This window comes from Sander lucioperca, chromosome 17, assembly GCF_008315115.2.
Source record: "Sander lucioperca isolate FBNREF2018 chromosome 17, SLUC_FBN_1.2, whole genome shotgun sequence".
In the NCBI taxonomy this organism is placed as follows: Eukaryota; Metazoa; Chordata; class Actinopteri; order Perciformes; family Percidae; genus Sander; species Sander lucioperca.
The window spans coordinates 25,909,144-25,931,291 of record NC_050189.1 but is presented as its reverse complement, the minus strand read 5'-3'; the positions used below and the strand labels follow the sequence as shown (position 1 = coordinate 25,931,291).

The 22,148-nt window shown below is 41.2% G+C and overlaps 2 protein-coding genes and 3 non-coding genes across 7 annotated transcripts; 3 read left to right on the top strand and 2 right to left on the bottom strand.

Annotated features, from left to right (window-relative positions):
- Positions 1-436: 436 nt before the first annotated feature.
- tmem179ba (transmembrane protein 179Ba) lies at positions 437-5,132 on the bottom strand. Its single transcript, XM_031285127.2, has 5 exons — positions 4,995-5,132; positions 3,785-3,981; positions 2,933-3,070; positions 2,401-2,479; positions 437-1,429 (listed from the first exon to the last, which is right to left on the bottom strand). Exons 1-5 carry the CDS (start codon positions 5,088-5,090, stop codon positions 1,241-1,243), a joined length of 699 nt encoding a protein of 232 aa, XP_031140987.1. The 5' UTR covers positions 5,091-5,132; the 3' UTR covers positions 437-1,240.
- trnas-gcu lies at positions 931-1,012 on the top strand. Its single transcript has one exon. It is a non-coding gene; the product is annotated as a tRNA-Ser (tRNA).
- A 2,152-nt stretch (positions 5,133-7,284) lies between the features above and the next one.
- On the bottom strand, positions 7,285-19,622 carry prox3 (prospero homeobox 3). 3 transcript variants are annotated; one of them, XM_031285120.2, is made up of 7 exons: positions 19,214-19,622; positions 16,692-16,781; positions 14,247-16,102; positions 14,028-14,141; positions 13,221-13,333; positions 12,607-12,712; positions 7,285-9,428 (listed from the first exon to the last, which is right to left on the bottom strand). In XM_031285120.2, exons 3-7 carry the CDS (start codon positions 16,098-16,100, stop codon positions 9,255-9,257), a joined length of 2,361 nt encoding a protein of 786 aa, XP_031140980.1. In that variant the 5' UTR covers positions 16,101-16,102; positions 16,692-16,781; positions 19,214-19,622; the 3' UTR covers positions 7,285-9,254. The 3 variants fall into 3 exon arrangements, with proteins under 3 accessions (XP_031140980.1, XP_031140981.1, XP_035849666.1); XM_031285121.2 differs by having other exon boundaries at positions 14,028-14,135; XM_035993773.1 differs by having other exon boundaries at positions 16,692-16,760.
- trnai-aau lies at positions 10,675-10,748 on the top strand. The gene has a single exon. It is a non-coding gene; the product is annotated as a tRNA-Ile (tRNA).
- trnai-aau lies at positions 11,423-11,496 on the top strand. Its single transcript has one exon. It is a non-coding gene; the product is annotated as a tRNA-Ile (tRNA).
- Positions 19,623-22,148: the final 2,526 nt, after the last annotated feature.

The window sequence follows — 22,148 nt, the reverse complement described above, 5'->3', positions numbered from 1 at the left end:
AGGCACAGTGAATCTTTAAGCCTAACTGTATAGCTACCATAGTGGCTGCCTTTTTTTTTGCACAAATAGGCCAATTTATCTTTGCTATTAGGTAATATGTTAGATTCACATCGATGCATATTTTCAGACATATTTCATTTTTGAAAAAAGAAACTTTCAAAAGAAAATATTTTTTAAAGAATTTGGCGGCCCCCCTGCAGTAACTCTGAGGACCCCCTGTTGAAGATCGCTGTCTTATGCAATAGTTATTTTGTATGTAAACATTTGTTTCTGTATGTATGGTTTATTTGATATTAATGTGTAATATGTTTGTTTGTTAGTTTGTTTATGTATGCACTATACACCAAGGCAAATTCCACATCAGTGTATTGTGGCAATAAACCCTTTTCTGATTCTGATTTGGCTATAATGTAATTCCTATTGTTTTGAGCTGTAGCAGGTGCTTCTTCAAGCAGTGGTTTTGTTCACATAGTGAGACTAAACTATCCAAAATGAAGAGAAGAGATGATTGGCCTCAATGTCACACTAACTAATTAACTACAAATGAAGGATAAAGACAACTTACAGAAATAAAACTGGTATAGGCATATAGTGAACATCAGAATACTAACTTCTCAAAGGTTTACTTTTTTTTTTTATTTTTTTTTTTTACTTAAGCTGTTGAGGAGTGTCTACAATAATTTTTAAAATGAGTGAAAACATGTTTTACATAGGTCACATCTGCCAATCACATAAAAAAAATACAAAATTTGAGCACATTGATTAAATAAAAAAAATGAATGCCTGCAATAAGCATTCTCCTGTTTCTTGTTATATTTTATAAACAAAATACAACAAACGCATATTTCTGTGTGACCCAGTAGTTAGACATTTGGAGTGGCTTTCGTGAGTAAATGTAGGAAATGGGTACATGTACATGTAATCTTGCCAGACGAGGTGGCCGAGTGGTTAAGGCGATGGACTGCTAATCCATTGTGCTCTGCACGCGTGGGTTCGAATCCCATCCTCGTCGAGAGTGAATGCTTCTATTGTATCTATGTGCTGCAACACCCTAAAGCAAACAAACGTATTACTGTGATTAGCATCATGCGTTATCTCACAAAATGTGTTCGTATTCATTGGAATACGAGGCACTGTACACCAGATGTATTTACCCTTTTCCCCACATTAACTCAACACATTATCGTGTGTGCTAACGTATATGTGTGTTTCTGTAAGTTATCTGCGACACCCGTCCTCACTACGGCCTTGCAGGATTGTTGAAAAATGGCTCCGTCTCTGCAGCCGTCACCCCCGCATCACCGAAAAGCCCTCCGGCTGGCCCGCCGTACCCTTCTACAATCGCCTTCGGCCCAGAACTCTGACGCCTCTGTACGAGCACCAGAACCCCGATGATGAGCCAGAAGAAGAAGTTGACCCACACTGCCGTCTGAGAGGAGACAACACATGACACACTCTGAATCTCAACAGCTCGTAGAGCTGGGTATCGTTATAAAATGTTCGATACCGGTACCAATTCCGTGACTTCAGTACCGGTTCCTAAACGATACTTTTTTTTCTATACCAATTTCTTTCTTTTTTTCAGCTCCTACTACGTGAGCCCCATCTCTGTGCGTAAAGTAGAGTTTTGTTACGTTAGACAGCCAATCAGCAGCATTATTAGATCTTAGTAGAAGCATGCTGCATGCTTATTGGCTCACTGACGCTGATGAGATTTACTCCTTAGGTACTGAAATTTGGTATTGAACGACAAGGTATTTTTCGATACTCGATACTAACGAGGCAATTTAGTCAGTGGCTACAAAGTACTGAATTCGGTAGCCAGCCCTAACAGTTAGTAATGAATACGCCTTCTACAGTACATACAGATATTGACTTATGATACTTTATAGCAGCTGCCACTATATACGGAAGCTCTTTGAAGCACTAACGGTTCTTTGTCGCTATTTAAAGTAACAGTAATGCTGACTGAATGAGTTTCTGTACATAAACTGCTTTAGCAGCTGTGTACAATTTGATTCACACATCTTGTAAAGAAAACCCTTCAGGTCACTTTTCTTTTAAAACCTCTTGTTTCTGCGAATGTTAGGAAAAGTTTCCAATTATTCAACAGAAGAACCATTACCATATTCAACTTGAAAACTAAAACCTTTTTAAAAATAAATGAATAAAAGGAATGTTTGGGGTTTTCAGCTTGAGCTCGAAACTTTACACCCATAATACGGGGCTGACCATGAAAATCTTGTAAAATGTTGCATTGTTCCTAGTTTGTAATCAAAGTAGATTAGCTTTACTGACTAGTACGTGAATTTAGTTGTCAACATAATGCAATGAGTTACTAGAACTGGTTATTATATCCACTCTAGACATGAAACAAAAAACTGAATGAAGCCTACTGACCTCGGCTTTGTGTAGACTGCTGTAGAACCTTTCCCCGTTAAGTGGACTGACCCATTTTCTAGTCTGGGCGTCTTCACATCTTGAGAAAAAGGATCAGATTACACGTTATAAAAGGTTGCAGGTAATACAGTTTCAACGCATCTTGTGTATGCTAACAGTAGCTAACAGGAGATATTTCAGCTGCCAAAGTCCCTTCTAAATCATCGTGAAAGATTAAACTCATCCACGTAGATGACAAAGTTATACAGTAAGTTATCCATTGGTATGTGCTTTCATATGCCAAGGGAAAAGAAAGTGGAGCTTTTCTTGACAGAACAACTGAAAGGCAAGTATTTTTAATAGTGATAAATGAGGCTGTGAAAAAGAGAAACTGTTCGGAGTAGCAAACATGAAGTAAAGCTCACTAAGGTTTCAAATGTTTTTAGTTTCATTTCTGACTTGTTTGTGAGAGGTTTTGGTTTTGTGTGGACATGCCTTTGCATGCATGTGTCTACGGCCGCATTGTGTGTGTGCGTGCGTGCGTGCGTGCCACCTGGTGATGTTGTGAACGCTCTGTATGACCGAGTTGCAGAGCGAGTCACGTCCGATCTTCAGCATGCACCCCGTGATGAGCAGGAAGAACAGGAAGACGCCACTCACAGCTATAATCAGGTTCATCCACACCCGCTCCCTGTGGAGAAAAGAATACACAGAAAGAGCGTAAACACGGCTGTAAGCTCCAGAACAAAGTGTTACTTCAACCTCTGAACAAATGAGAAAATGACGTTAAAACCACTTTATGTAACTTATGAGTATGTTACAATGGCATGTCCTCTTTTTGATTTCTATTCAATGTTTTTTTTCCCTCCTCCCCAGTTCTGCAGCATGTACTGTTAGACCAGCTTCAGGGATGCCATTCGGTCCGTAAAACTTAGTAATGCCTAATAAAGCCATCCCGCTAACAAGCCCAAAATACTTTTATGAGTCTGGGTTGAGTGTCCCTTCATGCTGTTTTCATTGTGTCATGCTATAACAAGAATACAACTTTGGAGTAGAGATAGACAACGTACTGGCCAATATAAGATTTAACAAGCAACATTACTATAAGTCCAGCTTTATCTTTGTAGTTTGGCCAGTTGTAATATTGCTAGAATTGTGTCGTTTTTTTTTTGTTTTTTTTTTTTACACCAATCTCCAAAGTGTTTTGTGCAGCTGCATGTTTTTTGTACACACATTTGTAATGCAATTCTTTCACCCATGCATGCCTGTGACGGCTAAAATGAATGGGAAAGTACTGTATGGGATATTGGTATCTGCTTTAACACATTATCATATTGATCATGCATCCCTTTTTGAGAGGAAACATTGACTAGTGACATGTGTTGGTATCAGGTGTGGACATTACCTTCTGATTTCCCCGTCGATGCAGCAAGTGTACACCCAGTACAGAGACAGTGAGAAACACACCACCGCTACTATGACTGATATCGCCGACACAAAATAGCAAAGAGACGGCGCGCTGGATGACTGGACCCCGATGAGGCTTTCTGTAGCATTGTAGTTGACAAGTCCATAAAGCATACAGCGGCCTCCAAAATTACCCTGAGAGGAAACGAGATTGGATTCTGTAATTTTCAGTCAGAGTTTCAATAACTCAACAACTTCCTTTTTGTTACATTGTTAGAATTGCAACAGCAAAACAGAAGACACACACACGCGCACACACACACGCACATGCGCGCGCGCGCACACACACACACACACACACACACACACACACACACACACACACACACACACACACACAGCAGCACCTGACTTCTATAAAGAAGTAGAGAGAAAGATTGGGCACGAGGTCCACCTGGTCACATGGTGAGAACAGAATGACTCTGTCATTACTCTCGCGCGCGCACATCAACATTTACGTACGCGCGCACTTCCACACGCTCACACGTGTCCTAACATTGTAAAAAAAAAAAAAGAAATTTAAAAGCAAACTAAGGCTCAAAATAAATGCTTCTTTTTTTTTTTTTTTTTTTTTACAGTGCCTCTAGTTTTAGTAGCCTCGCGTAAAATGGGTGCAGCTAATGGAATGAAGGGAAATGGAAAGCAACGTTACTGCGCGTGCGGATCATAATAGTGTTTCTGTAGCCTAATCCTCCCTAGGGTCTGTGTTTGATAGGGAAAGCGTAGTTCCCCTGCTGTACGATACAATACATTGTGATATGTTAGCCTAGGTAAAAACAAAGAGATGCGTCCGAGGTTTAACATCACTCAGTTAGTAGCAAATCAGAAGAAAGTGAAAGCGCGTGTCTTTTTTTTTATTGTGCGCGAGCGTAAAAAAAACGGTAAAAATGAGTTTTGACAAAGAAAGTAACCTTCTATGATGCTTTTTTTAGAACACATACCGCAAATTAATCGGAAAGGTAATTAACTGTAAAATTAAGTACAAATAAGTGCCAAAAGTCCAACCTCTGATGCGATTTTTGTTTTGTTTTGTCTGTGTCTTTGAACCTTTCTAGCACCGACACACGCACTGAATCTGAACTCTACCCGGAAGAGGGTGGACATAAAATAAACATTAGGCTAGTTTATTCATTTCTGGGTGAAGTCACCTGGACTATGGTGATGGAAGCGGCGGCAACAATCCCACAGACGAAGCAGCTGGCGTACAGACCCAACTCCAGCAGCAGCAGCACCGCTAACGCCATCGTCCTGCGGCCAGGTTCCTGTCTGGGAATACACTAGCATGAAGTTAGCCACAATAAGATAAATAAAACTTCCGGTAGAGTGTTTCAAAATAAAATCCTAGATGAAGCGCACAGTCGCAACGGTAATTGACTTGCGGTAAACGGTGAAAATAATGAGCATTTATTGAAATAGAAACAACTGGATATATCAATAAAACCTCCCATTCAATTTTAGAGTAGGCCTACAGAAAGCAAACACACAGCCAGAAAAATGTGATTTCCAAAATCGGAAAATACAAAAAAAAAACTTGTCATAGGTTGCAAAAACATAATTTAAAAGTCTGTCAATAAAGCTAGATGAGATCATTTTGATACCGATAACTCACCTGTCTCTTCTTTATGCAATGCAACAAATGTTACGCTTATATTTGAAGATGAGAGATATGATTTCCGGCGTTATTTTGGCTTTTTTTTTGGTCGGCTTCACTCAGTTCTCACTCATAGTTTCCCTAAGGGACAAGCCTGCCCTTATCCGTCCTGTTTTTAGTTTCAATAAGCAACTGCTTCTCTTGAGCTCCACCACATAAGCTACGTCCACTTACAAATGCGTAAAAATCGTTTATTTGTCACACTGATGGGTTGAGGAACTTCAACACTGGTTGTCATACAGAGCAATTTTCTTCGGGTCAGTGGCTGGTTTCAGCTGATAACCCAGAAAGATACAACTAAAAGCTGTGGGAAGCAGAAACAAGGGATGAGAAATGAATAATGAATCTCCTTTTTATTTATGTAAATGTAAAACGTTTACACTATAAGTCCTATTATCTGTGACGATGCATTGTACAGTATGTTGATGCTCATTAGGAAGAACTGGCTGGAAGTGTTATACACATGTACGTTTGTGTTTTACCTTCAGTGGACAGAATAGATCAGGTGGCTAGACTTAGTCTGAGCTACTTCAGGATTTAACAGAAAATTGTGTTACATATGTTAGAATAGCATGGTCATATGACCTAAGTCACAAGGTTTGATTAAGCATTCTGGGGATGAAACACTCGGTTCACTTCTGCAGTAGAAATATTAATTCCTGACACATATCCAAAGCCACAGGGAAGGTGCTACATCATTCAAGTTTGCAAAATAAATATGTATAACCTTCGATTGCACAAAACAACAGTATCAAGATGGTCTATTAGACTTGTCATATGACGAAAAAAAGGTTTTGCAAGTTGAATAAAGCTGCTGCATTGATGGAGTTTTCCTTCATAGCTAATCATTACTGATTTACACAAATAGGCTTTATACAGTCTGTAGTCAGGCTTTGAGTTCTGTGTCAATTCTGCGTCAGGCCACTGTAGACTCTTTTAGATGTTTTCTGCTGTGAGGAGTTCTATACAACTGTGAAAAGCAACCTTGTTGTGGTGCATTCCCGATTCCACAGCCATAAATAATTTCTCTAAAGAGGAAGCACACAAAGCGATGCCACAATAATATTCAAAGAGGCCATTTTATTTTAAAGCATCAGTAACAGCCTTAACATTGATTTGGTGTCACAAAGCCTTTACAGATCCTAATAAAATTTACAGCTATATAACGTGTTGTTGATGTTGAATGCCGGAGATCTGACCTGGTTAATTCTCAAATGTTGACAAAGACAATCCAAAAATAAGTTAATTAGGGAATATTTTCATTTATATGTGCGTTCTGTGTCTCTTGTGATCAAGCACAACCTCTCTTCCTTCAAAATGCCAAACTGAAACTAGTATGTGGAGCATGCATCTAAGCTTAACCAGGTCCACGTTGACCAGACCCATTGTCCAGCTTGCTAATCAAAAAAACAGGAGCTTTTCTGTGTGTGTGTGTGTGTGTGTGTGTGTGTGTGTCTCTCAGGTGGCTAGACTTTGTGCAGGACTGAGCCTCTTACACAGCCATTATCTAAGTATTAGTGCCAGTTAGAATGTGTGCATGTGTGTGTGTGTGTGTGTGTGTGTGTGTGTGTTTTAGTGTGGTAGTGTTGTTAGATTAAAGGCTTATAGTATGATGGTATTAGTGTTGACTACCAGGACCTGAAAACTAAAGAGAGAGAGAGCTTGTGTGTTTGTGTTTGTTTGTGTGTGTGTGTGTGTGTGTGTGTGTGTGTGTGTGTGTGTGTGTGTGTGTGTGTGTGTGTGTGTGTGTGTGTGTGTGTGTGAGAATCCAGACATCACAACACAAGCCTGGTATCACTTTAATTCACTAAGTCTACACACCAAAGTTCACCAAAGTCTGAATGAGGCACAGCTCTAAAGAATACAATATGTACAAGTACAATATAAAAGAGAGACCAATAAAAGCCATGAGAGAAAGAGATAACAATATAAAATGTTATGCAAATATAGGAAACATGCACTTGAAAACACATCACAAATAGTTTACATATGGGCTCGGTCTCACAGAGGGGGGGATTAAGCCAGAGGAGCAACATTTTAATGAACAGAAACCCAAGTTTCTTCCAGATAAAAGAGTCATGATATACAATAGATGGAAAGTTTCCGCAATACCTTTGGGAAACAAATGTCAATATATACTAACTGTGTAACCGGCCTATTTAGTTTAGCATCACATTTAAGGAATACAAAAACAGAAGTGAATATTTCAACAATAAGAGTACATCAAGAAAACAACAGAACATTATTTTTACTATTTTAAATTCAATATATTCTCCCATCCTGGCAGAATTTTAAATACATTGTGCCATCATGTACAAAAGCTATATAATAATTCAAAATTGAACAAAGAGATGGATATACAAACAAAATAAATCCATTGACTGAAACCACTTAACTTGACCAACGGCAGCTTCATGTTTTCTTTTTTAAGTCTTACAAGTAACATTTCCAATATATTGTGTAACATTAATGATGATTGGTCCTTATGTTTTCTTCAAATATTCCCAAGCCTGATTTCTTTAGTGGATACAAAGCATCCTTACAGATGTGGAAAAATGTCTGTAACTAAAGTGTAAATGCTGTGGGGCACACTGATCAAAAAAGGTACTCCTTCTGACACTCCAGAGAAGCCCACACACAAGGCAACAATTGCAGTTTATTTCTAGATAACAATCATATTTGATGGTTTGACAAGTCTCTAATGTAAAACTGTGAACACACTCCTGAGAGAGAGCAACATTGAAATGTTTGGGTGTGATAGTTGAGTGCTGGTTGTGCAAGATTGCTAATGATTACATAGCAATATTACGCTTTTCTTAAAAGAAATGTCCATCAGGAAGCTGGGTTTTTCCGAGTAGGAACACTGCTCACAGTGAAAGTGATGTTGAGGAAAATGGGGCACCTAATCTGAGAAACTTAGTATGTTCTCAGGTTGTGGACTCTTTGTCTGAAAGTATTTGAAACATGTATTTGTTCAGCAGTGTCCGTGCTTGGTAAACAGTCTGCAGTACATTTGATTACTGAGGGAATGCATAGAATGGCATTTTTGGGTGAATTGCAATCCTTTGCAAGGGGAGTTGCAGGGAATGTTTATTATATTTTTTTATGTGAATGAATGATGTGTAGCCAGGGCATGATGCTCCTGAACCTGAACCCATCTGAAACAGTAGCCATCTCCTGGTAACACAACAGACACAGCACGTATGCATATTTCCATGACATTGTTAATAAAAAACCAATCAATCAGTCTATTCCAGCATTGTGACTGCAGCAACTCTTATTTTAATGACAGTTTTATCACACCCGTGTAGCAGCACTGTGATTTCACAAGTCATCTGACTGATGAAGAATGTTTGGAAAGGGATTTCCTGTTCTGTCCTGTTTTAATTCAATTGCATGGTCACGTTCCATGATAACTGCAGTCACAAGACTCTTATCACAGCACTGAGGGGGTCAGTAGAACTATTCACCCTGTGTGTGTCTGTCCATTTAAGCATGTATGTGTCTTTTCCTGCACAATATGTCGTATATATATATATATACATTATCCTCTAAAATTATCTTTTTCTCAAAATTAATGAATTATGAATGAACCGAATAGTAGAATTGTTTGGATTTTATCAGTTCTTCTTATAGTGTTGTACAGTTTGTGAATGCTTTAATAAAATTCTCTTTTTTCAGTGAGTTTGTGTTTTATGCATGCATTTGTATACCATGCATGCATAAATTTGTGTACCAGATGAAAGTGGTTCAATCATCAGCCAACAGGACAACCAGGCAGTCTGAAGGCATCCGGTACAGGACTGTCAAGCTTACAGATAATTTTATAGATCCCTTTCTTCCAGCAGGGGTCGCTGTCTCTCCCAGTCCAAATGGCTGAGTAAAACTCCCTCAGAGCCACTTCTGATACCTCGATAAACCTCTCTGGGACCTGCAGACAGAAATGTGAATTATGTCCAAGGATAAAATACTTCAAGGTCTACAGCATTAGGGCTTTGAAATTATGGACACACATGGAAATTAGTAAGTATTCACATTAAAAAGCAAATTAGGGCTTTGAAATAATGGACACACATGGAAATTAGTAAGAATTCACACAAACTAAATCTACAAGCTCAGTACGTTATAAAAATAAATACATAATTATAAAATACAACAAATACAATATATTTACAACCACCAGTTAAAATCATATATTTAAACATTAAGTGCAAGACTAAAATTATGTTATTATTCATATTTCATACAGTATGCTACCATACTTCTTTTGCATTTATGGTTCACCCACACAGTTTTTTTCACTTCTTCTACCTGATTGATCTCACTGGGAGGATACAATGCCTCATTGATATTTTCCTGATTTTCCTGTTAAAGCGGACAAGATACACCCTATAATTTCTTTTTTTTTAAGATTATTATTATTTGGGCATTTTAGGCCTTTATTTTTATAGGACAGCTGAACACATGAAAGGGGAGAGAGAGAGGGAAATGACATGCAGCAAAGGGCCGCAGGTCGGAGTCGAACCCGCCGCCGCTGCGTCGAGGAGTAAACCTCTACATATCATTTCTTATAAGCGCACGGAGTTTGGTGACCTTGCTTTTTTTTTTTTTTTAGCAAGAAAAGCACAGGTGTGAAGAATAACATTAATGATAGCTCTGTTCCATTAGGCGTCACAGAAAGCCATGTGGGCCCTTGAACTGTTAATGGAGCGTGGGCACAATTAAGGTTATTAATTACACCTGTGCTCATCCTGCTGTATGACATGTCAAAATATCTGCAGCATAGCTCCCAGTTTAGTTTTGTAATATTAATGTTCTGCATTAAAAAAAAAGAAGAAAAAAAAAAAAACTCCCAGTTTCAACAGGAGAGGAAGACTAATCAGCCAGTTAACTCAGGAGGTGATTTAGTTTTTCAACCGTGACATATAGCCTTGACATTGTGGAAAATATCAAGATTGGTTTTTACAGCTAAAGCATTTCTATTACATTTTCAAGGTTTAATCATTATTGGAGTTTCCCTGATCACAAAAATAATAATCGATTATTTTTGTCCACGACTAAAAATAATCATCTCTGTAGAATTCACACTGACACTACAGATTAATCGAGGACTATGACATGTTCAGATTAACCTGATAAGCTAGACCGAATAAGGTGTTTGACGTGATATGGGCTATGGCCGGTTAGCTCAGTTGGTTAGAGCGTGGTGCTAATAACGCCAAGGTCGCGGGTTCGATCCCCGTACGGGCCAAGGTTGTTTTTCATTGAAAATAACACGATGTCAGCATTCACTATAAAAACATGCTCTAATCCAACTTCATTGTAAATATAAACAGGTTGTTCTCTTAATTGAATAAAACACATTGTACACTAATCTTAATGATTACACTTTATTTATTTATTTATGGAACTCTGGAAGTCTTATCATAGACTCCCTCAAAATCACTTACATTTTGTTACATCTATGTTTGAAGTAAACTGAGGTTTAGAGAACATGGACTAGGAATCAACAATTATGACCTTTGTGAAAATGTTTTACTATTATTATTATTATTGTTGTTATTGAGAGTGTTAATACTATGGAGGGGTTATACACTAAGTCAAGTTCTCTAGAACAACACTATTTCCCAAATTATCATTCCATATGAACCACCATACATGATAATGAGTAAATAATGAAAATCCTTACTGTGATTAATTGGACAGTAACTCCAGTTTGATTTACCAACTTGCTCTACCTCCAGTTTAGAGCTCACTGAGAGCGTCAGCTCAAGTTGAATTGTCGGTGACCAATACCACCTTCGCTTCATTGTATTGCTTATTGAGAGTGTAAGTATTGCTTGTGGATTGCCCATCAAAGCAATTACAATAATATCAAAGTTATATCGTTATGACAGGTTAGCCATTATATAACATAATAAATATGGCCGGTTAGCTCAGTTGGTTAGAGCGTGGTGCTAATAACGCCAAGGTCGCGGGTTCGATCCCCGTACGGGCCATGATAATTTTTCAGTGCAAGCATTTAACATGCACACACAACAGTGAGAAGAAAAACTATAATCTTGCTCACCGTTTGCCCATAATAGCGTACATCCTAATGTTAAAGGTGCTCTATGCGATGTCATGTGTTTTTTTTTTTTTTTTGTGTACAACATTTTTTGTCACATACAGCAAACATTTCTCCTCACTATCCGCTAGTTGCCTGTCCCCCGAACACGGTGTAAAAAAACGCGGTCTCTGTAGACAGCCCAGGCTCCACAAACGGCAACAAAAACAAACTGTGCCAACCTGCACCACTAAATATAACAAACAGTGTTCCAGCCAATAATCGACAAGAAGGATTTGGGGGTGGGAGTTGGGGGGTTAGTGCACGGAAGGGAGGGGGAGGGGACAGCAGGAGGAGGAGGGAGGGGCGAGCTAGCCTCCGTTTTGTTTGACAATATTTCGAACGTCAACAAGAAGTGACGTCACCCAACATCGCTTAAAGCACCTTTAACAGGATCACGTAACTGCTCCATTTCTCACTTACATGTACACAGCCTTCTTATATTACAGTAGTTGAAAGACATATATCAAGCAGCTCTTTAACTGTGATTATTTAGGACAGCTGACAACCAAGCCTGGGGAGAATTAATTAAAAACTTTAAAAAAAAAAAATAGAATTGGAGAAAAACAATTTGTGTATGTACGTTAAAATAAATACTCACAGTAGTTGAAATTAAAAAAAAATTACAATGTCAAAAAATCTAGTTGGTTTTACAGTCTTTACCAAGGCTTTAGCTCATCCGTTATTCACAAGGTAAAAATATAACAGCTCTCTATCTGGCAGAGCACCAGCCATCCTACATTGGACAAACCAAGGGTTAATGTCATAATAGACAGCAGCTAGAGTTTGAGATGTACATCCTGTTTGTGTATTATTCTATACATTATGCAACAGTGACTACATGAAAAAAAGCAACTTGGGGTGCTCTTGCCATTACAGAAAACTTCAGCTAACCAGACTCAAGGTCCCCAAGATCATGCTTTAACTACAGCGACAGCGTATACAGGTATTAAAGCATCCACCCAACGACTAGACATGCTGCATATAGACACACTCTCCTTACCTGGTAGACGTTACTTTTATTGTAGTGCATGTTCAGTATGCGGTAAAGCTCTGTATCGCGCCCCACTCGCATCTGACTCTCTCTGCCCAGACGAGGTGCACCATCCCTGGATTACACAGGCAGACAAATAGACTCATTTAAACTGAATCATTATACAAATCCAGCCTGACAATGCTGACATTTAATTGTAGTTCTAGTATTATTCTTGACAAACCTCCTCCTGAATCATTTTTAGCGTTGTATTATGTTTTTTTCCTAACAGTCCTGAGGTTATACAATGCATGCACTGTAGAAAGTTTTGACCACTTGAAATATTAATGGACATTACGTACACACTTATGTTGTAAAAACACTGTTGCTTCCTGTTTTGTGCAACAGTGTGCATAAAACAGGAAGGCCTGGAGCATGACACAACAAAGTTTTGTCATTCTTCAATCTGTAATTCTTTCTTGTTACAAATGACCAAATTTGCAGATCAGCTTACGCACAGCATCTGATGCATAAATCAGACAGAGTGTCGGCTAATGTAAAGATTCAGTGGCAACATACTAGCTCCTATAAAACCCACTTAAACAATGGAAGTTTTGCATGAACCAGTGCCAACTCAAACCAACCGGGTGAGAGCCTCGCGGACAGCCTGTCGTGCAAAGCGCTCCATCTGGATGTAGAAGAACTCTCTGAAGTTACTGAACCATTTAATCATCTGGGAGGTCACACAGCGGTTAAACTAGACAGTGGACAGGAAAACAGCAGGACAGGAAAAGAGCAGGTGAGGACAGCAAATTTGACTTCAAAGAGAGCTTTAGCCAGTAGCGCAGAGAAAGAGAGAAATTGTTTTGATGCTTCACAATGGAAAACGTTAATACTCACATATCGATATCATAAATATGTGAACGCAACCTTAGCTTATAATTGGTTAAAGAAATAAAAAACCCTTTCCAACATTGTATTTTCACCACAGTACCACGTTTCACAGTTAGAGATAATGTCTGCAAGCCGATATTACCTGCTAATATAGGCTTATATTACAGATATATTGGTATCAACAGTAAATCCATTTTTCAAAATGCCACATTTTATGTATATTAGACCTTTCATTTTTCTTATTAAAGTTCAATGTGTTGCAGGCTGTGTGTTTCAATCCCCGTATGGGCCAAGTTGATTTTGAGGGAGCACTAATAATAATTATATCATCTAATAATCTATTAGTTTAATAATAGACGCACATCCATAAAATGACAGAAAACAGACTACTGTAGGTTGCATACACTGGTTGCAAACATCAAATTGAAGTGATCCGTTCCATAAAATAATTTAGTTTAAAAGTGAATGTCACACATGTAAAAACAAGAATATTATCAAACTTTTGCTATTGTTAAAAAAACCCATCTTGATCCATCACTGTGATGGGTTACACACACCTTGACATCAGGAAAGTAAGTCTTGAGCGTGTTGGAGCTGGGATAGCGTGCGTAGAAGAACATGAGCTTGGCTTTCTTCAGATGGCAGGGAGACAAGCCCTCCTGGGTGTATACATGAGGCCAGTTAAGGAGATACACATGTCCTTTTACACACACTTATGAATAAACATATCCCTCCCTCCCTCCCTCATTCTTCCCCCTTTGCTGACAAAAGGATATTCCCCCAGCAGTTAGGTAGAGCTCTCCTCCGTCCATCCCTCCTCCTCCCCTCATCCCCCCGTCCCCCCTCATCCCTCTCTCTCTGCCTCCGTGAGCGTGGCGTGCGAGGGAGGGGTCTAGGTGACCAAGCAAGGAGAGTGGTGGGAAAGAGGGGTGAGACGAGGGGTGAGACGAGAACTCCAGGAAAGGGTCCGAGTTCAAGTAGTCCTTACGGGACGGAGGGAGGTGCGGGAGCTGAGGGTGGTGGAGAGAGCGAGAGAAGAGCTGCTGCATGGAGTAGTGGAGAAGGGGGAGAGGGAGGGGGGGAGGAGGAGGAGGAGGAGGAGGGGGAGGGGGAGGCACGGGGAAGGAAGATGAGGAAGAAGAAGAGCAGGAGGAGGACACATGGAAGGAGGAGGAGAGGTCCTTGGGTTGTGAAGCTGGAGGCAGGAGGGGAGGATGAGAAAGAGGAGGAGGGCGAGGTAGAGAAGGGGGATGAAGGGAGAGGTTCGGATGGGAGGGATTTAGGTGAGTGGAGAGAGGTGGGCCGAGGAGTGGGTGGGCTTTTCGTATGTCAGGTGACCTTTGAACAGCCAATGGCATGGCCAGATCTGAAGCTTCAGTGCGAGGAACCAAGGCGCTCCCGTTGCTCCTCTTTTGGAGATGCTGCTCTCTTTCTCCGTCCTGCCTTCCCGCCTTTTCCACCTTACCTCTGATCTTTTCCTCATCTCTTCCTCTCGTTAATAGTCCCATCCATGCCCCCTTCTCCCTCCCTTCATCGTTTCCTGCATCGGCTGGGAGGAAAGAGATGGCGGCAGGAGGAGAGGAAGAAGTGACATCTGTCATCTCAGTGTAAAGGCGGAGAACTCGGTCGATGACTCGAGCCACAGCGCTGCCCAACTCCAGCTTCAGCGCCTGGGCAAACTTCTGCCCTCCCTCCTCGCCCTCGTCTTCTATCCCTCCATGCCAATCTCCACGTACCAGCCCTCCACAATCCAACCACAACCCCGCTCCCTCCATCACGCCCTCCAAGTGCAGCCCTCCTCCACTTCCTCTCTCTCCTCTGTCTTTTTGCCTCTCTTCTCTCTGTTTGTGGAAGTTGTCAAAAGGGGAAACAGAAAGAAGGGAGAAAGTTTCCTTTTCCATCTCTCCACCATCAATGTCATCTTCATCGTACATCCCTTCTGTCATGTCCTCCTCCTCCATCATCCCAGCATCTCTTTCTCCTCCATCTCCTCCTCTGTTTCTACACCTCCTTGTCTTCTCCTCCTCCTCCTCCTCTGCCATGTGGTTTTCCCCAAAAGCCCTCCATACTTTCTCCTGCAGGGCCTGCAGTCTCTCTCTTGCCTCCTCCAGCTGTTCTTTCAGCTCCTCCCTCTCTTTTCTCTTCCCCTCCCTCCCTCCCTCGCGCCTCCTGCCTCCCTCCTCTGCCTCTCCATCTCTTGGTCGGCTCTCCAGCTTCATCCTCTTCACTTTCAGGATGTCTCGACTCCACTCGGCCACGAGGGTGGCATCGCTGTGCCTCTTCTTAACCCCCAACAAGCTGTCTTCTTCTTTCATCACTCCTTCCTCTCCTCCTTTCAGCCCTTGCTCCACCTGTCCATTCCTCTCTCCCCTGTCCTCCTCCAGATTTCTGTCTTCCAGGTGTCGGTGTGTGCTCAGGTTTGTGTTGAGTTGCCCTCCGATCCTTCTGGGGGCTCCACCTGGCTGGAGGAGGTGGTGGATGAGGGGGAAGCCAGGGGGTCTAAAGGCAGGAGCAGGGCGACCTACACTGGGCTGAGGATGAACTCCAGGGAGATCTGTGGAGCTGTGAGTGGGAGCAAATGTGTGCATCTGGGGAGCAGAGTCATCGAAAAGATCTGTGGGGGAATCCATCACTGGAGAGAGACACAGAGGAGGAAAGAGAGACACAGAATTACTGTTGCTGATTTTTCTGTTGTTTTGGCCAAAAACCAATTTACCAATACACTGATTTAGCTGGGTGCACTTGGGTTCATGTTGGTAGGACATAACGAAGCATTGTAAAGGTGTCACTTTGGGCTCTGGGTAATTGTGATTTCTCACTGTTTCAGATTTTTTTACAAACCAAACAATCAGTCTATTACAGTAAATTGAAAAATAATCATCTGGTTAATCTAGAATGAAAACAATCCTGTTAAAAATGAGCTCCACCTCAACCAACAACAGTAAAATCCTGTTTTTTTGAATTAGTGCATGAGTAATAATAACCTGTAATAATATAACTGTCACAGGGGACATTTTTCTGCAAGTAGTTTTGCTAAGTAGTTTTGAGTACATTTTCCTGATTATACTTATATACTTTTACTTTAGTAACATTTTCAATGGTTTTCACACTTAAATGAACTTAAGGGCCATGTAATGTTCTGTATGGCACTCGTGACTACACCATGTTGACAAATGAATAGATGCAGATCCTGATGTGACTGGCACATAACTTCTGCTTACCTGGACTGCAAAACAGGTCACCGGCCTGTCACAGGACACACAGCTACTTCCACTTGTAATAACAATGAGCTGCAATGTCCTTGCATAGAGCTGCAAAATACAAACATGGTGACAGTTTTTGAGTTTAGTGGAACACAGAGAAGATTAATTCCCAAATGGTCCAAACAGTTATTCAAAAGGTTGATATTGGCCTCCCTGGCTTTCGAACATGTCATAGGAGGAAACAGCACACTGCAGAACTGATCACAACCCAATGGAGACAGAGCGAAAGAGGCTATAGTGCTGGTGTTGCAGTATAGGTTAACATCTGGCTCCTGATCTTTGTCACATATCACCCACCTCTCTTCAAACTATCTTTCCTGTTTCTCTCAACTGTGTGCTGTCTAAGAATTCACAAAATACATGTGACAAAATGGAGGGCGATAACTGTGGTTGGACGTGGATATTTTTTGCTGGAAAATGTTTTTATAGCTGGAAAAATGTGGGTAATTAAAATACTGGCAGTAGGTACTTCTGCATGGCCTCCCTACATTACCTAAAAAAGCTTGTAAAACAGAAAAGCAAATGCTGGGCTTATGACTAACAGTACATCTCACTATTTAATCAAGATCAAAAACACACATCCCCAGTCCTTTTTTTACAGTGCGTATCCTCCTTTCCGTCCCGACGCCCTTTTCCCCTTTTTCCTTTCTCTCTATTCCTCTCTCATCCTCTCTTTCCCTCCTCTATCTGTTATCAGTGCAGGCAGCTTGTTAAGCACTGTTTGATCAGAGTGTTTACCGTCAAACACACTCACACACATACACATTCACACAAAAGAGAAAGGCTTGAGAGAGGGCTGACAATGGTCAATGGTCCTTGGGGAGTGAAATAGAGTGAGAGTAGCATGTACATGTGTCTATTTGTGTGTGTGTGTGTGTGTGTGTGTGTGTGTGTGTGTGTGTGTGTGTGTGTGCATATGCGGGAGTGTGTGTGTATGTGTGTGTGTGTGTGTGTGTGTGTGTGTGTGTGTGTGTGTGTGTGAACAGCAGTCCTACTTAGCATTGATAACACCCCTAATCCACTTCAGATGGATAAACTACTGCTCACCGAACAGAAAGAATGATGGATGATAAATGGACAGATGTGGGGACAGACTAAAAGAGTTAATGTAGGCAGACAAAATGTGAACACAGACAGTATTTAAAATTTTAGGCTGATTGAGCTACTTGATTGTCAATGGTTTTAAAATGTTTTTTTTTAAATTAAAAGATAAATAGATGGATGGATGGAGATAGATAGATAGATATATGGATGAATAGATAGATAGATAGATAGATAGATAGATAGATAGCTCAGTGCATAGGTCCCCCAGTGCAACATGAAGAGAATAATCCTACTATAAATAGCTAAATATCAATTATTCAAATGCCCTGTCCTCTCTACTATTATACAGTCCAGATGGCAAAGCAGCCAATGCGCTTATATCAGGGACAGATTAGCTTTTTAAAGCCAGCGGAAAGCTGCACAAAATATGAACACTGAGCAATGAAAATGAAAGTTATTAACCACTAGATTAGATTTAAGAATGGTACTTTTGGACTGCTGTAGCTGTCACTGGGAAAACTGACAAGAGAGGGAACTCACATTAAGTAAAGCGCACACAACTCACTGGGATTAAATAATGTATATTGGTAAATTATAATCAGGGTGTATGTGCTGATGTGCTAGTACATTGGAAAAATCACATAGGCCAACAGGTTTTTCCTCTGTATCAAATATTAGGCGTATAGGCCTATTTGCACACAAGCAGTTTTTTATTCAAAAACATATTTTGTGGTCAAACTGTAGGCTATTACATCAGGATAGATACACGTAAACCTAAATTGCAGATAATTTAGCATACTCAGTAAGTAGGATGTGTGTTTCAACAAGAGTTTTCAAATAAATACATTTTAATGAGGCAACGTTTTTGGGATGACTTATTTTTGAGTTGGTTTGTCTGGGATTATTATACCTACACAGGATATGTATCTAACTTTGTTTACATTTATTTTTATATATGTTGCTTATATAGGCCTAATGTTTCATTCATCTATCTATCTATCTATATATCTATCTATCTATCTATCTATCTATCTATGCTGGTGGAAATAACGTTACTTTAAATAATTTATGTAATGTTTGAAGCTTATGTTTGAAGCCTCCTCGTGGTAACATCTGCCGATTCTGCCACGCGAGAGGAATCCGCTTTGGCCAGTCTGACGCACGAGCTGTCAGTTTGTGTGTGTGTGTGTGTGTGTGTGTGTGTGTGTGTGTGTGTGTGTGTGTGTGTGTGTGTGTGTGTGTGTGTGCGCGCGCGCGCGCGCGCGCGCCCGTGTTGCGTCCTGTGACTAATTGGCAGCGGTGGAATAATGTCGCAGTATGAAATAAACAATAAACACACAGAGAGACCAGTGGAGCAGACCCTCGTTGCTTACGCTATTCAACGTGTAAAATGTCAAACATAATGTTGTGTTTGAAGTTTAAAAAAAATAACTCACACTCAGTGACAGAGAAGAGCTCCAGCGGTGTCCGTTCCCCGAAGCCTTCCACTCCAGTGGCCGTTCCTGTGCGCTCTACCTCGGTCGACTGTCTTCTCTAGCACCGGTCGGGCTTCGGTCATCGGTGCGGGCAGAAAAGAACCAGCCTGCAGCGAGTTTCCGGCTATTTTCTGTCCCCCTCTGCTCTTTATTTGTCCTTTGTTCCGTAACTCCCTCAGTTTTACTCTCACTCATCAACCGCCTCCTCTTTACTCGAGTTGTGTCACTGTGCAGGTTTTTTCCCCTTCCCTGGCATCATCCTAAACCTAACCCTATCACGCTCTGCTCCCGGTGTGGTGTGGAGTGGGTGTGGAGTGGGCGCGCAGTGGGCGGGCGGGCTCGAGAGCTGGCCACTTGACGGTCCGGTCCCTCCCATGTTGGCATGACCCTCAGTGTGTGTACACACACACACACACACACACACACACACACACACACACACATACACACACACACACACACACACACACACACACACACACACAGGATGCTGGTTAAATAGTCAGAAGTAATGCTAACTGATTTCAAATTAATGCAATTACCTCTTTTGATAAGTCATGATAGCAACAGTTTGTTGCAGATGGCTACTTGTTCACAACACCCAGATACACCCATAGATGGAGATGGGAAGTCTACTGTATCTTGACCAAGACTGAAGAGCATTTCTAAAGGCCAAACAAAGTCCATTTAAATAATGGAGTCAGGTTTTTAGCAGCATATTCTCACCTACAGTACTGTAAAGGTTATATTTACCGAAAGTCAGGTCATTTATTAACAGTTTTATCTCACAGGAATTTTCCTTGAAACCAAACACAAAAACCAACACAGAACTGACTATTGAATTTTAACACAGTTTGTTACAATTTGAGCTTTTAAATTAGAATTTAAGTATACCATAAGTAAACCAAACATATTCTGTAGACCTAATCTGATTTCAAAATAGCCTATATAAGTAATGCTTTATTTAAGTTAAAAATGTAAAAAGCAGTGGAAATGGAACATTTTGTGAACTTAAAAGAAGATAAAAGATTATTAAGATTATGAAGTAAATTAAGTTTAAGTAAATTAAATACCAAAGTAAGTTACACTAACGATGAATTTGCCTTGGTGGTTGGTGTATACATTAACAAACAAACATAATTAAACATTAATATTAAATAAACAATCAATACAGAAACAAATATATACAAAATAGCTGTTTCACATAAAAAAAGGAGGCTGAATGGATTGAGTGAAGAATGTGCAAAAAATATTTAGTATGTGCAATGGGCAGATGTATTAGTCCAGGATGGAGGTTGATGCAACCTGTAGTGACTAGGAATTGGGGGGTTGAGAGTCAGTGTCAATGGGGGTCCAGTGCCTTGTTGGTGAGGCTGACTGCAGAGGGGAAGAAACAGTTTTTATGGCGTGGGGTTTTGGTCCTGATGGACCGCAGCCTCCTGCCAGAGGGAAGGGGTTCAAACAGTTTGTGTCCGGGGTGAGAGGGATCGGCTACAATCTTTCTTGCCCGCCTCAGCGCCCTGGAGGTGTACAGGTCCTGAAGAGACGGCAGATCTCAGCCAACCACCTTCTCAGCAGAGCAGATGATACGCTGCACTCTGCCCTTGTCCTTAGCAGTGGCTGCAACCCAGGGTGATGGGGACGGGTGGGACTGCGTCCTTCCTAAAGTCCACATCCATCTCCACCATCTTCAGAGCGTTTAGCTCCAGGTTGTTCTGACTGCACCAGGTCACCAGATGGTTAGTCTATATCCACGACTTTCCTCTTACGGGATTGGTCCATTGCGTCCAGAAATTTCGCCAGATGCACTCTTTTCGTCCGGATGTCCGTTACGCTTTCTTTGTGTTGTAATTTTAAACTCCGGTGGATTTCTGAGGACTATGGTTAACTGCTCCTCAGATCTCTGCAGGGTAAATCCAGACAGCTAGCTAGACTATCCACCCAATCTGAGTTTTCTGTTGCACGACTAAAACAACTTTTGCTCCGACCGGCGCTTAGCGCCGCCCAAGACGATTGTGATTGGTTTAAAGAAATGCCAATAAACCAGAGCACGTTTTTCTCTCATCCCAGAATGCTGTGTGGACTCACCAGACCCTCCTCTGCAGTGCTGTGGAGGAAGGTCTGGCAAAGCGAGACTACCAGATGGTCAATCTCCCACCTGTAGGCAGACTCATCCCATCAGAGATGAGACCAATGAGAGTGGTGTCGTCCACGAATTTCAGGAGCTTGACAGACTGGTGACTGGAGGTGCAGCTGTTGGTGTATAGGGAGAAGAGGAGAGGGGAAAGGACGCAGCCTTGAGGGGAACCGGTGCTGACGGTCAGAGAGTCAGAGACGTGTTTCCCCAACCTTACAGGCTGCTTCCTGTCAGACAGGAAGTCTGTGATGCACCTGCAGGTAGAGTCAGGCACGTGCAGCTGGGACAGCTTGTCCTGCAGCAGAGCCGTGAGGATGGTGTTGAAGGCAGAGCTGAAGTCCACATCCTGGATCCTGGCGTAGGTTCCTGAGGAGTCCAGGTGCCAGAGGATGAAATGAAGAGTAGTATTGACACAACAGAGTTAAAATACCCTGTTCGTCACAGACTTTCAGGTGTACCATTACATTTTTAGTGAAGTCTCATTTGAACTATCCGCACTGATTTACCTTAATGTTTTCCAGGAAAACAAGTATTTATAAATTAGATGCTTGACCTTCAGCAGCACTTTGTTACCTGTTGCTGGGGATGTTGCCCATGTAAGCCAGCCTCCAAACTGTTCACAGAGTCATACCAGGAGACTAGGGCCAGTTTCCATCGCCAACTTTGTTCAGATCCTTTTATTATCTCCCTTTGAGAATCATTTTTTTCATCCATCAAATGCATCGAGTAACCTTCTCCTTCCAAACTAACTCCCCCTCT

What these genes read in the sequence shown, in the direction of transcription:
- tmem179ba (XM_031285127.2), bottom strand. Translation starts at nt 5,090, where the DNA reads ATGGCGTTAGCGGTGCTGCTGCTGCTGGAGTTGGGTCTGTACGCCAGC. An exon ending in CTTCCATCACCATAGTCCAG is followed by an intron (nt 3,982 to 4,994) that starts GTGACTTCACCC and finishes GTTTCCTCTCAG; the next exon opens with GGTAATTTTGGAGGCCGCTG. An exon ending in ATCGACGGGGAAATCAGAAG is followed by an intron (nt 3,071 to 3,784) that starts GTAATGTCCACA and finishes TTTTCTCCACAG; the next exon opens with GGAGCGGGTGTGGATGAACC.
- prox3 (XM_031285120.2), bottom strand. Translation starts at nt 16,100, where the DNA reads ATGGATTCCCCCACAGATCTTTTCGATGACTCTGCTCCCCAGATGCAC. An exon ending in CTTACTTTCCTGATGTCAAG is followed by an intron (nt 13,334 to 14,027) that starts GTGTGTGTAACC and finishes TCCACTGTCTAG; the next exon opens with TTTAACCGCTGTGTGACCTC. An exon ending in ATAAAAGTAACGTCTACCAG is followed by an intron (nt 9,429 to 12,606) that starts GTAAGGAGAGTG and finishes TTCTGTCTGCAG; the next exon opens with GTCCCAGAGAGGTTTATCGA.